We start from the raw sequence: 15,833 nt of genomic DNA on the forward strand, positions 1-15,833 counted from the left end.
AGCTGAGGGGACCCACATTTTAACAAGCGACCCCAGATGTGTCTCACATGCCCTGAAACCCAAGGTGCACTAGCTGTTACTAACAACATTTTTTAAAGCGTACAGAAAAACAAACCCTGTCCCCCGGTGGGGCGACGTCATAGAACCACCCAGAACCACTGGCTTAGAAGTCAGAGGGGGGCAGGCTCCTCCCGTGCCCCAAAGCCTGCGTTGCAGGGCAGGGGCTCTACCTCCACCTGGAGCAGCAAGGAAGGCATGGCCTCACAGAGCAGCCGGAGGCTTGGAGACCAGACAGCCATGGCCATCACACGGTGGTTGGCTACGAGGCCTGTGCAGGCTCTGGGAATGGCTTGAGGGGCCTGCACTGCAGTCCGTCCCACTGGTGGTTTTGAGGACTCAACATTTGCGACTGCAGACTTTCAAAAGTATTCAATTAATGTTAGCAAGCGCATGCTGATCAACTTGAGAATTTCCCATTGAGTTCCTTCAGACACTAAAACATCACCGTATTAAGTTAACTCTCCTTTTGTGTTGCGTGCCTTGAACTGTAATCACAAAGGAACAGAGATGAAAACTAAAATCGTGGGCTTTCCAGAAGACGTTCCAAGCATCCAGAGGCACTGAGGAAAGGGGGTGCAAGCCTGCGCCTCTGGGTGCAGATCGTCTTCCATCTGCCATCCCCGAGGCCAGCAGTCTCTCACTCACGTGCTGCACAGAAATGACTCCTGGGTAGCCGCACTCGCCTGCGGGAAAGGGAAAGGTCTGAGGCCTTGGCGCTGGGTTAGGGTTCGGGAGGACAGCTTGTAATTGTAGCTCTCCAGCAAATCCATGCTGTTGGGTAAATCAACACTCTGTAGCCCGCTCCTCCTCTTTTGAGGTTAAATGCCAATACTTAAACTCTGAACTTACAATGGGCTGCATAGCCTAGTGGTTAAACACTAAAATTGGGAAGAGAAATGCCAGAGTCTAGATGCTGGCTTTGCTTTTCTTCTTCCTGTACTTAAGTAAAACATCTGTGCTGTGAATACATAACATGGAACTGATAATAGAACCCTTCTCCCAGCGTAACAGTGAGGATTATGTGATGTAACATCCCGGGAAAATGCAGATACCTGCTAAGTACTGAAGGACTCCACCACCATGCTGCCCATCCTCAAGTGACCAAGGCCACAGGGCTTGTAAGACAGCCAGTGCTGCTCTGCGTACTGGACTCTGGATGTGGATGTTTGCAGCAGTGAGGCCCTTCCCTCTTCAGAGCTCGTTCCTGACCCTGGCTCTCTCCCCGTAGCTGGGAAATCCTTCTGGTGACCTGTCCCGGCCTCGGCCTCTTCTGTGACCTGTGCTTCTCGTAAGCCTCTCGTTCTGGGCTGTGGGGAGCCTTCTGAATAAGGAAGCCCTCCTGGGGCAGCTCGCTGCCCGCCTGAGCCGCTGTCTCTGAAATGATGCCAGCTGGAGCCCAGGATGCGCTCACCCATAGCCTGCAGGGGCTCTGCTGCAGCAGGTGCCCAGCTGCCCTTCTCCCTGGGTCACCAGCGGCTCCATCTGTCTGCTCCTCCCTTCCCACCTGGTCCCTGACCGAATCAGGCTGCCCTGTCCACAGTCAGTCTCCTTATCTCGACTCCACACAGAAACCTCACAAATGCTCATAACCCGTATAAAATCTCTCTCCACTTGAGCTTGAAGGAAGAACATAGAGAGCAACACTGGCAGGAACAGACAGAACCCACTGCTGAGACTTGGACATGACCCTTCTCAGGTGCCTGAGACGGGGCGGGGTGCACCACGGGTGCTGAAGCGACGTTGCTGGTGTGGCCCAGATGGCACTGTCTTTTCCTGTCAGTTAATTTCCAGGTGAAAAACACATCCTGCTGTCGGCCTCCTCAGAGACCTGGAATCCAGACCCACGCTGAGGGGCCATAGGTGACTATAAATTAACCGCATTGTGAGCGCCTCAACGTGGGTTGTTGGGCAAAGTGTGCCTGGCTCTGCTCCCCTCAGAGGCCCAGCACTGGCCAGAGCTGTGCCAGCTCTTTGGCTTTGGGCCTTCTAATCCTGGTTCTCTGACACGCATTCATTTACCTGCTCATAAACCTTTTTCACAGAGTAATCACAAGGATTTAATATGAACTGAAAATGTCTACAGCTCAGCTGGGTGTGGTGCAGGCCGACAATCCCAGCACTCAGGAGGCTGAGGCAGGAGGATCACTATGAGTTCAAAGCCCAACCACACAGTGAGACCCTGTCTCAATCGATCAAACAAACAAAAATGTGTGGAGCCGTGCTGAACCGGACGTGGCAGCGCTCCCTCTGAACGGCTACCTTCCTTTCTCTTGCTCCACGTCCGGGCCGAGTGTCTCTTTACTTTGGCTCCCACTGGGATGCACCCCTCATTTCTGTGGACTCCTCTGTGGCTTTAGCTCCCTAGCTCCCAGCAGGATTATTCCCATCGGCCTTCGGGCTCTATCCCCACCAAGAAGTAAGAACCCAACGGGCCCTGTGCTGCCTTGAGGGGGTCGGACCACTGCCCTCCCTCAGGCCTCCTCCAGAACCCTCCAGAAGAACACGTGGCGGAAGCTAACTTGGATGAAGGGCTCCCACCTGTCTGGGCAGCTCCTGCACAGCCAGGCAACCTTGGAGAGCAAAGGGGCACGCCAGGCTGGCAGGACGCATGTGTAGTCCGTTCCCTGACCAGTCCAACACCGGGAGTTCGTAAGGAACTCCAACAACGGACAAGTAAATAAACTCAACCTGACTGAAACACGACCAAGGGGCCTGAACAGCCAGTCCTTAAAGGAGAGACACGAACAGTCCACAGAAGAGGAGGGGACATCTGTGTCCTGAGGGCAGTGAAGCATCACCCCACCCCACCCCGAGAGAGGAGCCGTTACACAAAGGCAAACACGGAGCTCGGCTTGGCCGTGGAGAGGGGCCCTGTGTGCACTGCCCTCTGGGAGGTAGATTAGGATGGGGTGGGCCATCCAAAACCACACAGAATCGCTGTTGGAGCCCGAGATCCCACTTCCGGGCATTTCCAGGAAGAAACAGAAATCAGAGTGGGAAGATGTGAGTACTCTCGGTTCCCCTCACCTGTTCACTGTAGCCAGGACCTGGAAGCTCCCTAGACACCTGGTGATGAATGGGTTAGGAGGAGGCCAGCGCTCTTGTGGGCCCAGGCGAAGCAGGGGATTCTCTCATCCCGGACTCAAGATGGGGCTGCAGGGCACTGCTCCACACACAACGAGCCAGGCCCCAAAAGATGAACACTCCTAGCTCTCACTCACTGTGGAATCGAAAAGTCAGTCTCAGAAACAGGATACAGGAGGGGTAACCACGGGCCAGGAGGGAGAGAAGGGCGAGGAATGAAAAAAGCTGATGATTGAAGGGCACAAAGCATCAGCTAGATTGGAAGAATGTTTCCATGACCCACGGCACTGCTTGGGGACCACAGTGCACACTGACAGATCGCAGAATCACTATGGATGTGGAGGCCAGGGGTCCTCACCACAAAATAGGAAAATAAGGCGGTGAGATGATGGGTGTGTTAATTAGCTGAACTAAGTCTTTCTGTAATCTTTCTAGATAAAACTTCACACTGTACTCCTTAAACATGCTCAGCTATTATTTCAATTACATTTTAAAAACAAGAAAATTACATCATCGATAATTCCAGAATGTTAAAAACAAACAATGCTGGCCCAAAACAATGCTATGTGCCACATTTTAATCAAATGTTTTGCAGACGGGTTGCACCTTCTACTCTGAACAGGACTGGTACACTTCCTGTGAAGGAAAATGTATATAGAAAGAAAAGAAGAGAAGGTAAAGAAAGGAGGATGGAAGTGGGGAGGGAGGGAGGAGGGTGGAGGCGGGGGGAGGGGGAGGGAGGGGAGGGAGGGGGGGAGGGGGAGGGAGGGGGAGGGAGGGGGAGGGAGGGGGAGGGAGGGCCCGCCCTCAACTAGGACATGCATGAAGAGTGGGCCGGTGGGGAGATGCTGTAGGGAACATTTACTGCATGATTTCCACAGCAAGCCTCCTAGGACTTTTGAAACAGATCATGTCTAAAATGTTCTATTTACACACATCCTATAAGAAGTGATGTATTATTTCTGATCTGACGTATAAACATGATGGAGTTCTTTTCATAGAATGTAATAATCTACCACTCTGGGGGGCTGGCAAATCATTATTTTTTTTAAGTTAAGAAAATCATTTATATGTTTTCTCAGACTGATTCTCAATTTTTAAAAAGGAGGAGATGCAAGGTCAGTGGGGGTGGGTATGCTTGTGCACAGGTCTGCAGGGAGGTCTTCAGTATCAGAACGCAGTGAGCCTGGCAGGCTGCACTGCTCCACCTTCCCAACAGTGCAGAAGGTGCAGCACGGAAAGTCCTCAAGAACTACAAATAGAAATCCTACTGAGGCAGCTTACCTCTTCTGGGTATCTTCTCGAAAGAGTTAAAGAACCTTATCACAGTGATCCACGCGCACCCATGTTCATACCCACACAGCTCCCAGTAGCTAAAAGTGGAAGCAGCCTGTATGTCCATCAGCATGCATGGATGAAGGGAATGTGGCGTTCACACACCACGGCATTCTACTCAGCCACAAAGAAGGGTAAACTTGAGATGTGTAGAAAAATGGGTGGGTGTGGAGAACACAATGCCAAGTGGAATATGCCAGATACAAAGATTAAGGTTTATGTGGTTTCTAGTGTGAGAATTCCAGAATACATACCCTTTAGAGAGTGGAATAAGGATAGCAATGGGGTGGACTCCAGAGGCAGGTGGGGATCTGATGGAGGGAATGGACAGGGACAGGGGAATGAGAGCTATTAAGACATGATATGCCTATGTGCCAGCTCCCCACGATGAGCAGAACTGTTATGCTCTGAAAGTGTTTACTAACCGTTGGTTAAATAATAAAGTTTGACAAACACTTTTAGGTAACTGGGGACAGTGAATCTCCAAATCTCAACTGAAATATTAATCCTTCTTAGACATTAAGCTTGGAGTTTAGGTAAACACAATGCCATTTGGGGAGATGTGTAGGTTCCATCATCATAGAAAGAACAGCTAAGAGCAGCTTTTTCACAGATGGGCTTACCCGAGCGGAATGGGAGAGATATTTTCACTCAGTTATGATTTTCCTAGTTAAAATAAAAATTGTAGTACTATTTTAAAGTATATTTAATCAAGAAATATCTTTCGGGCATAGTGTTGCATGCCTGCAATCCCAGCACTCTGGGAGGCTGAAGCAGGACGATTCCAAGTTCAAGCCTAGCCTAGGCAACATAGTGACTTAAGGAGACCAGGTCTTAAAACCTAAGCAAATAAGGGGTGGGGAGAAGAGAAACATCCTTTCTACTGAGAAAAAGACACTGAGTGTGCAAAGCTCCACCATGGGCAGAATTAGCCTTGTGACTTGAAGAGAGGCCAGCACCTGCTTATCTATTTAAGAAATATTTCTCAAGTTGCTGTGAGAATGACACACTTGGAATTCAGCTGGCATCTTCCAGTTTCTAATTCTCTTAAACTAGAGTAACTCCCTTGACCCAGGAATCTTACACTCAGGGATTTTTCTTACACCTGTGATCTCATGGTACCACAGAGGATGGGATTCACTGTGAATGTATGAGAAACATAAATACCCAAAGACAAGGAAGGATAAATGTGCAAAACTATACAACAGAAACCTTTGTGCCACCAAAAGAGTTCAGTGGACAATAGCACTAAAAGCTCTTCCTGGTCAGAACAGTAGTGCAAATTTTAATCTCAGCAACTGGGGGTGCTGCAGCAGAAGTATCATAGGTTCAAGGCCAACCTGAGCAGTTTTGCAAGACCCTGTCTCAAAATTTTTTTAAAAAATTGTAAAGGTCTGGAGATGTAGCTGAGTGGCAGAGTGCTTGCCTCGCATGCCTGAATCCCAGCTATCAATCCCCAGTACTGCACACACACGTCTTTCTGTCATATACTACATAAAGAAAAGCTAGCCACGGAACAGCATAGACACCAGTGTGGTACCATTTAAGACAGACAAAGAGGATTTATGTGCATAGAAACTATCTGGAAAGGGCTGGGGATTTAGCTCAGTGGTTTCGTCACCTGCTGCACAAGCACAAGGACCCGAGTTTGATCCCTGGTACCAAAAAAAAAAAAGTATCTGGAATTATTGGATGATAGTTTCTCTGAAGAATAAGGACTCCAATAAGTCCTCCGAAGAATGAGAGAAGCTGTCTATTTTACTTTCTAAAATTTAAATAACATTTTAACTGATACATAGGAACATAAAATTATATATTAACGGAGTGCCTTGAGATGTTTCTATACATATGCACATTGTATAGAGTTTGAAGCAGGTTAGACATGACTCCCCCTAAACATTCATCATTTCTCTATGGAGAAGACTTGGAAATTCTTCCTGCTAGCTTTTGGGGACACACGGTGCATGGCTATTGTCTCTAGTCTTCCTCCTGTGCCATCACACACCGGAGAATCTTACTTCATCCGGGGCTGGAGCTTATACCTCATCAGTCAGCTTCCCCATCCTCCCATCCCCATTCCTGGTGACCAACTCTCAAGTTCTATGAGATCAGCGTCTGTACATTCCACATATGAGCTGTTGTGCTTGTCTTTCTGTCTTTGTGGCTTACTACACTCAGCATAATGACTTCTGTTCTATCAATGTTTTCACAAATGGCAGGGTTTTCTCTGCTCATGGCGGAACAGTATTCTGTGGTGTGTCTGTACCTCGACTCTCTTTCCAGCATCAGTCCATGGACATGTGGCTCTTCCTGCTTCTTGGCTGCTGTGCATAGTGCATCAAGGGACATGGGGTGCCGAGCCTCTTTGACAAACTACTTTACCTTCACTCTAGGTTTTGTCTCAGTATGGTTTTAATTGTGCCTGTTGTTTTATTATAAGGGTTTACATTATTATATCAGGAATTCATACAAATTTTGATACATATTTCTGGCCCACTACAGGACCACCAAGTCATAATGATCAATAGTTTGATAATTTGAAAACGACACCCCAGGGACAGACTCCGAAGCTCCTCGGGTGACTCGAACCACCAGCCACACTGGGAAACACCAGGTCCCACACAATAAAGCACCAGGGTTAGGAAATCTGTCAACATTCAATTTTATATTCTTATGTGATAGCCAAGACATTCTAACAAACTCTCGTAGCCTTTTAGAAGACAAAGCACGCACCATGATTAAAAGAAAACAGTAATCACACTAATTACCAATGTCATCGTCTCTTGTAGAATGAGATTTCATGTCCTTGGCTAGGAAAATCACTCCAGACTGGCTGCAGGCTTCCATTTCAGGAAGAGTGAGCTCAGATTTGAAAGATGTCATCCCACGGGCAGCTGCTGCCCTGCAGTACTTATCAAGCTCTACACACTGATTCATGGGGTTTACTTCTGAGTGGAAGTTTGACATAGAAAAACTGAGAATGAACTATTTCATATCAAAGCCTCACCATATCATATACTTATGGCCTTTCAGGTTAGTGCTGATTTCTAATGAAAATCCTTGAGTTGAGATAGATTTAGTGGCTCTTTCTCCATATTTAATTATGTTTTTTCAACTTAAAGCATGAATAGTGAGCAAGCTTTGAACTGGGGTGGGACATGGCTGCTATAAATAAACAAAATAAACTCTCGTTTCATGCTGGGCACATCTGGAATCTAACCCACAAGGGTGTCGTACGAGGTGAAAGAGTGAAAAATGGGTGAGCCCTGTGAAAAATGCCTACTGCGCAGCAATGCTTCCGAGCTCACCAACTGCAAAGGCCTAAGCTCAGCCACTAAACACCACTGGTGCACCTTGAGGCATTAGGCAGCACCTGTAAACTCATTCTCATCACTGTGCAAAGCACTGGTTAGGATCACCATGAAGGAAAGGATGAAAAGGACAAGACCTTGCTCTTAACGACACATTAGAAGAGAAAATAAGAAATGTGCACCAATTCAGGATGAGCTGGGGCCTTGAGAGCCAGATGTGTGGGAATTTGGAAGGCACAATCCTTATTTCCTGGGACACAGGGCTGAGGCAGGGGCTCAGAAGGTTTCTGCTGTGGTGCTGAGCTTGAACTAGTAGCACAAATGGTGCCACTCAGCAGACTCATCATGGGAGGACCCTGAGCTCATGGAGACACTTCTGCCCATATACCTCCAGGATTTTTTACCCTACTGGAATGCTCTTCAAAGTGAAGGTTCTACCACCAAATATTCACATTTACCAGTATCTGAGTTTTCTTTTCTTCTAGACTCTGAATACAATAGCTGATATAAAGAATCCAAATGCCTCAGCTTATAACTTTGTAAGGAAAGCAGCACCCACAGAGTTTTACAGAAAGATCTTTATGGTCCAATCAGGCAGGTTAGCCATGGAAAAAGGACAGGACTCTTACTTAGTGATGACTGGGTAGCCATGGAGAGAAAAATCTGCTTCCACCTGCCCAATATCCAGCAAGCAGATGGCCATGGGCACAAAAACCATCATGACGCTTGGCGCCTCATTGGGAAGCTCTGCCCAGGGAGAGAGCCTGGAAAGTGTCTCCCTCTGGATGCCCTTCCTTTGGAAACAGATTGGTAGCACAGGAGGGAAAGCTGCCTGACTGCTGCCAAGGGGAACCAAGATGGCCTTTAAATCTAGGCTACTGTAGCCTCCTGGGAAGTCAATCTGGTGCCTCTCAGCCCCAAGGAGCATCTTAAAGATATGTGGGCTTATTTCCTCCAGGACAGGGAAGGTCCAACACATTCCATCCAAAGTTGGCTCAGAGGATGACGACAAGCCAAGTTCCAAGATGGTGGCAGGGTCCGAGTCCCCTGTAGCCAGGCCTACTCTATGGCATGAGATTGTTTCCTGATTTAGAATTCTTACATTGCTAGCGCATGGTTATCCAACTACATGTGTGTCTTCCAATAAGTGTCACTTGATGACTAGGTTTGTTATTTGACGGGTGTTTACCATCACAATCTACTTAGTAGAGGGTTGGTAATTAAAATTTTTAAAAATTTGCTAATTCTTTAGTACTAGGGATCGACCCCAGACTTTGCACATGCTAAGCAAATGTTCTACCACTGAGGCATAGCCCTAGCCCTTTTTAGTTTATTTTGAGATAGGATCTCACTAAGTTGCCCAGGCTAGGCTCAAACTTGTGATCCTTCTACCTCAGCCTCCCAAGTAATTGGGACTACAAGTGGACCAACACACCTACCTTTAATGTTTAATTCATCTTGTTGTGTGTAGTTAAAGCTTACAACATATTGAGGTACAGATACTAAGTAAAATAGTTACTAACTATAAAAGTGAAGAAAATTAACACACCTGACAGTTACTGTGTGCATTGTGTGTGTCAAGAGTGGCAACAGCCTACTTGGGTAATGTCACAATACAATAACCACTGTTAACTTTAGTCCTTATGTTGTGCATTGGAGTCCCAGGCTTGCTTCCTCCTATGTCCCTGCTAGGTTGCATCCTCTCATCTGCATCTCTCACTTCCTCCCCTCCACTCCCCTTAGCAACCACTGTTCTATTTCCTATCTGTATATTTAACTTCTTTTTTCTTAGATTTCACATATAAAGAAGGTCATATGTCTGGTTCATTTTACCTAACATACTGTTTTCTAGTTTGATCCATGTTGTAGGAAATGCCAGGAGCTCCTGACTTTATAAAGCTGAATATATATATATATTCTCCAACTTTCTTCTGAAATTTGTGGTCTGGTTCTATTTTGATATTCCTTATATTGCAAACAGATACATTCTCCAGATGATATTAAAACATACCTATTACATCACCACACACACACACACACACACACACACACACACACACACACAGCTCAGCTTCAATTTATCTTACAATAGGCCTCTCTGAATCAACAGAAAATAAAGAACAGTGTTAAACTTCTAGCTTCTATCCCTAGAGATTACTGAGTTTCAGTAATAAGGATGTCTAACTATCAAAAGTTGCTCTGATATAAGATAGACATTATTCTAATATAAACTATATTTATATAACATTTGACTATTTGAATTTTCAAATCAGTTTCAAAATCAGTAGCTGAGAATTATTCCCTCTCTGAACAAAACAACAATAAAATCAAAGCCAGTGTACCCAAGATCCCCTTGACTTACGTTGTTCTTTAGGTAAATCACAGAGTGTTTTGCATTATATGGATGAATTTTTACAGCAAAGAAACCTAGCAGTTTTGATTGTTTTAGAGCTTGAAGTGGCTTTACAAAAAGGTGTTCAATTATTCAATACACTACCAATATCTACCAGCAAATAGTCAGTTTGGAGGAACATCTTATCATACTTTTATCAACACAGAGAGGCCACGATCAACTCCTGACTTCATAAATTATTATGTGATATTATATCTTAAAAGCAAATAACAGAACATTTTATCACATAAAGATATACTTCTATGAAATATAGAGAAAATATTTTAAAGACGCTAATGCCATAATTAAGGAAAAAATTACAATATATAATTCATTAAAATAAGATTATAATAAATTAGCCCCAAAATATAAAATGATAAACATGCAAATTAGGTAAGTGGTATGGAATTAGGGTGAGTGCAGATGAAGTTTGGCTGAGAAATTAAAAAATCAATAAACTCATATGTTTATACACAGCTACTGGGTATATCATCCAAAATTGTGCCCCCAGAAAACTAAGACTACTTAGATAAGGTACTCTTTTCATTTCTATAGTGAGGAAGACACTTGTACTCTTCTTCTAAAGGAAAAAAATTTCCATTTCTCCTCTAATGCATCCTCAGAGAATAGCTTGTGCCCATCCGGCTGTGGCCTGGGCTCTTAGCTCTCTCGCTCTTCATTAGTGACATCAGTAGGTGGTAAGGAAGTGTGTGGTCCTCATAAGTCTCACTAAGACTGTCTGGGTAGACACAACTCTTCGACTAAGTGCAGTTTTGATAGGAGGAGTGGTGTATTTGGGGAGTTCATCTCAAATATTTTAAGATTAATGACACCCCAGCTTTACAAACCTACTAGAACTACGGTGTAGCCCACAGGCTGCTAGCTGAAGGGGACGCCCACTGATTTCACCCCTTCTTTCCTCCATAGCTGATGCCACAGAGTTGTTTTTTATGAGATAGGGTTTGTGCCTAAAGCTAACAGATGAATCATAATCTACAGCTGGGAAGGTTGAATTTGGGCTCATTTCAATGTGGCCTATTTAAAATATGTTTTTATTTTAAATCCTTGAGCCCCACTTGTGGAAGAGCTACCCAAATGAAATAAAATCCTTCTTGAAACAAATGTGCAAACTCATTGCAATTTCTTTCTCGCAGGTAAACACAGAACATATTCTAAAGTATCACTACTCAATGTTAAAACACAATGAGCTCATAATGCAGTATGGAAACATGAGTACCTCCAGCCAGGATCTTCTCTTCCAATTCTGCCATTTGCTTCTTATAGGCCCTTAGAGCTGCTTCTTTGAAAGAGGGACGAATTCTCTTTGGCTTTGTGATTTCCAGCGGCTGTTCAGGGATGTTTTGGTTTTCATCTTCTTGTATTAGCATTTCAGCTGCTAGTTCAGTTACAGGTTCTAGCTCCCCTTCACTGACCACATCATTTGCCTGCCCTTCATAACCCTCATCCTGTGGGGTTTCATATGGTGTCTCATACAAAGGAGGATCATATTCCTGCATTAGCTCATCTGTTTCCATAACACTAGTCCTGTTTTCTAGTTTAGCAAGGACTTGTTCCATCACTTCAACATAATCTGTCTCATTGTCCACCACTGGCTCACTATAGTCCTCCTCATCCTCTGCTCTGTAGTAATAGGGCTCTGTGTAGACATCTGAGTCAAGAGTAGTACTGGACTCATTTGCAGTTGATTGAGACAGTGTCCGAAATCTTCCCATTAGGGAGGAGCCACTGTCCTCATACCCACTGAGACTCTGTGTGCTTTTGTTCCACACTACCTCCAAGGCTGATTTAGCCCTCTGCAGTGTAGATCCAAATTTTGGGAAGCTGAAAGTCTTATCAGAAAGATCAATGCTTAGTCGGCTATGCCAAGATTTGGGTGGGACATCCTCTGAATCATCACTTTGCAATTCACTTTGACTTCGATACATCATGGACAACTGGCTTTGGTTTTGGAATAGTTCATTAGAATTAGCTTCCTGGTAAGAATCATATTGGCCAGCCCACTGGCCTCGGGGTTCATTATCTAATCCAGGGCATGGGGATGAATTGTCATCTTGGGTTAAATCGTAGCTTTCAGAGTCATCTTGAAGGTCACTGTGGCACTTTCCTATGTCTTCCAGGTCTTTATTGAAGACATCCATCTGTTGGTCAGATAGACTGTTGGTGTCATAGTTAAAAGCTTCCTGAGTGGATGAATCCAAGCCTAAATCAGTTTCTTGCTCCACTTGATTCCATTCCTTCCATGGAGAGAGGTCCTCATGCAGAGAGAGCTGAGAGTCACTGTAATGACTCCGGTCTGCAGATGCATACACCATGCTGTTACTCATTCCACTGTCCACAGTGTCTGTGTTCTGAAGTTCACTCTGCACTTGGACATCTGGAGTGCTCCTACCCAGATGCTGGTCTTGAGGACTGTCATACAAGGCAGGTGTGCCTTCTTGTTTCCTTTGCCACAGTTCTCTGTCTGAGGATGACAGGAGGGAGCTCCCATTAGTTCTAGCAAAACACTGATTTTCTGAAAAATCTTCTGAATACGACTGACATAATTTGGAAAAATCTGATTCAGAGCGACTGAGTTTAGCAGTGAAAAAATCACTCTGCGAGTGCCAGAGGGGCGTGGCACCTGCATATTGGGCTATGGTTTGCTTTTCCAAGTTATTTGATCCTGGTAATTGTGAAGATACTTTATCATCATCTGGCTTGTTTGAATTTCTGCTGCTATTCACAGTTTTATTCTTAGATCTAACACTGTGTGATTTTGAGCTTGACTTGGAAGTGCTCCCCTTGGTTGGAAGCTCTGGCTTGGAAAGCACAGCATAACTGTTCCTGTTGAAGTCAGATTCCAACTCCCTCTCACTGTCACCGGGTGAATGCCAACTGCTCTTCTTCACTTTGGGCTCTGGAGTAGACAACTTCATGTCCATACTCTCATAGGTCTGGGAGGATGGTATCACTTTTTCTTTTTTTTCTCTGATATCATAAGTCAGAATATCTGTTGAGACTCCAATGCCTGTTCCTTTGAGTTTGTATGATTTTTTTAAGACAGAATCTCTCTGCTGAGGGGTTTCAAAGTACACGAGTATGGGTCGAGGTTTAGCATTTGGACAGTCCCTTTGGTGCCCCACTCTCTGAGCATATTCAATTTTCACAGCATTTGGTGCATCTGAGAAGCCCATTTTGTCTGTTAGAATCTGGTACACCATGTTTTCAGTGTACTCGAATCTCTCTTCAGGCACATTTAAGAACCTCAGGCTTGCCTTGCTGCCTGTGTGGCCCAGGCATCGAATGTAGTCATGGATATCCCTGGTCTCTCTCCGGGACTGCACGAAGCCTGTCCGCAGCTGCTCAATTTCGCTCTGTACCACCTCCACACTGCTGGAGATCTCATCAATGGAGAGCCTCAGGGCATCCACATGGCCCCGCAGCTCAGACAGCTCTGTCTCAATCTGGCTGATCCCTTGCAGTTCCTTGAAGATCATCTCCATAACATCGTGTGTGTGGCTGAGGCAGCCAGAGGAGCTGAACCCTGGCTCTAGGGCTGGTGTCTTGGGGCGGCGAGCAGCCCTGTCCAAAGACTTGCTCCTTATCCCCCAGGTTCTCTTCACAGTGCTCAGCTCTGGGTCAGAGGAAACACATTCCTGGCTCTTTTTCCACTTCCGAAGCTTCTTTAAAGCCCCCAGCTTCAGGCTGTGTAGTGTGCGTTCCCCATCAGAGCTTCCCTCAGAGGGAGCAAGGCTGCTGGAGCTCTTCCTGCTCCGCCCCACAGGCATGGTACACACTGGATGGGTCTGGTCCTCTGCACTGCTCCTCAATTCATTTAAAGATTCAGAGTAAGAACTCTCGATGGAAGACAGCTCTTGAGCCAGACCCTCATGATCACTGCTGGTCACATGAATGCTCTTCTGCAGGCCGTTGGCAATAGCAACACGGTAACTGAATGTTGGTGAGAGGGAAAAGTCTTTGTTAGTCTCACCTTCTTCAGTAGGTAGGTTTCGAGTGGATGAACACTTTGCAATCCTCTTTACGGTGCTTTTCAAAGTGTTAGAAAATGTGGGAGTTTTGGTCTGGCCAGGAGTAGGAAAATCTTGATCCTTTTTCTGCTGACGATTCTCCTTTTTTCTGGTTGTATTTCCCAATTTCTTTGTAAACATTCCTCTGCAAAGCTTATGTATATAAGGTAAAATTAAGCTCTTGAAAAGATTAGCCACCATGGAGAGCAATTAGTCCAAGCTCTTCTGCCCCAAAGAAATAAACAAGATGTTGGAGTGAAACTCTGTGTGTCCAAGGCCAGCATCACTGTTGGGCAATCTATGAGTTATTGAAGGTGACACGGAAGGCAGACATGGCCCTGCTGCACTGTCAAGTGTCCCCCCAAAATCCAGATCTGGAACTCTGTTTATGAAAGATATTTTCTCCTGCAGAAGTGGCTTCATGAATTCCTCTCATTTCCACATAACTTCATTAGTGTCTGCAAAGAAAGAAATTTTAAAGTGAATATCAAAACTCAATTCCGAATCTTTCCTTTTTCAATCATTTTCCAAAAATATTTATAACATGCAATGTGTGAAAAATTGCAGAATGTTCAGAGGATATCTAAACTTAAATACAAATTTACTTATCATAAATTATAATGTCTTTTCATAAATTAAGGGTGGACACAACTGAAGTAGAAACAAAAGTAATATTGTTTTTAAAAACTGATAAAATAACAATTTAAACAGTCATATTAACTTCATAATGTTCGTTCCACCTTATTTCCTTTCCTAAAGTTGTGTTTACTTACAGCAGCAAAAATATTTAAGTATATTATCCCTATCCTAGATTTTTGAAATTCAATACATTCACACCATACATGCATGTAAGACGTTTTCTTATTCAAATAATCTCTACTTTTCTAGATTTTCAGTGATTAGGAATTTCTTAAATCATAATTAAAGTGGTCCAAGAAAATAATTATTTCATACAATGAATTAATATGATGAGAAAATAGAGCTCATATAGCTATCAAATTTGTTAACAAAATACCATGAGTTGGAAAAAAAATTCAAGGCCATGTCAGACTAAGCATTGTTAAAAGTAATAAAATTACAACAGTAAAATACATTTGAAACTGCAGGTGATATATGAAAAGTCTGAAAGTCTGTGGCTTGATATAGCAGAGCCTGTCTCATCAGTCCATGTAGCCTGCAGTGAGCACATGGCTGAAACCCATTCCAGGTTAGGGATGTGCCTGGGGTGGGACATCAAACTGCAGAAACAAACTGTGCCATGGACGAAATGAGCATAAAGATAACTGCAAATTGGCTGACCAGAGCTCCTTCTATGATTCAGTGTTTTGAAATGTAAGTTAGTAATCTTCATGATGGCTACTGTCTTCAATTACATGAAAAAAGAGTTTACATTTTGTTTTATTGCTTTGCCATCATAGTAGCTTGTACCTAGTAGCTATTCAAAGTTTTGTGGAATTGAATTGGATTGAATATTTTATCACTGAAATGTATTTCAGAACAACAGCAGTGGTCTAAAGCTTTTGCTGCTATTGAAGTATGCGGGTAGGTAAATAATCTACCCAATTCACCAAAGAATACATCATCAACTGCCTATTACTTTAGGAGCCTACTGACTCTGTCTGC

The 15,833-nt window shown here is 44.5% G+C and overlaps 1 protein-coding gene across 9 annotated transcripts in view; it reads right to left on the reverse strand.

Moving 5' to 3' along the window:
• Unc13c (unc-13 homolog C) overlaps positions 1-15,833 on the reverse strand; it is a 456,112-nt gene that overhangs the window by 404,166 nt on the left and 36,113 nt on the right. For all 9 annotated transcript variants that reach the window (XR_015453493.1, XM_087217356.1, XM_087217351.1 and 6 more), the window contains one exon: positions 11,420-14,668. Coding sequence is in view for 8 of the 9 variants with exons in the window: in XM_087217356.1 (XP_087073482.1) it covers positions 11,420-14,411 (2,992 nt within the window). In the remaining variant the exon portion in view is untranslated. The remainder of the gene's footprint in view (positions 1-11,419; positions 14,669-15,833) is intronic.

The sequence above is a fragment of the Heterocephalus glaber genome, unplaced genomic scaffold (assembly GCF_053883595.1).
Source record: "Heterocephalus glaber isolate CG9 unplaced genomic scaffold, H.glaber_assembly_v1.0 deba00000122, whole genome shotgun sequence".
Lineage (NCBI taxonomy): Eukaryota > Metazoa > Chordata > Mammalia > Rodentia > Bathyergidae > Heterocephalus > Heterocephalus glaber.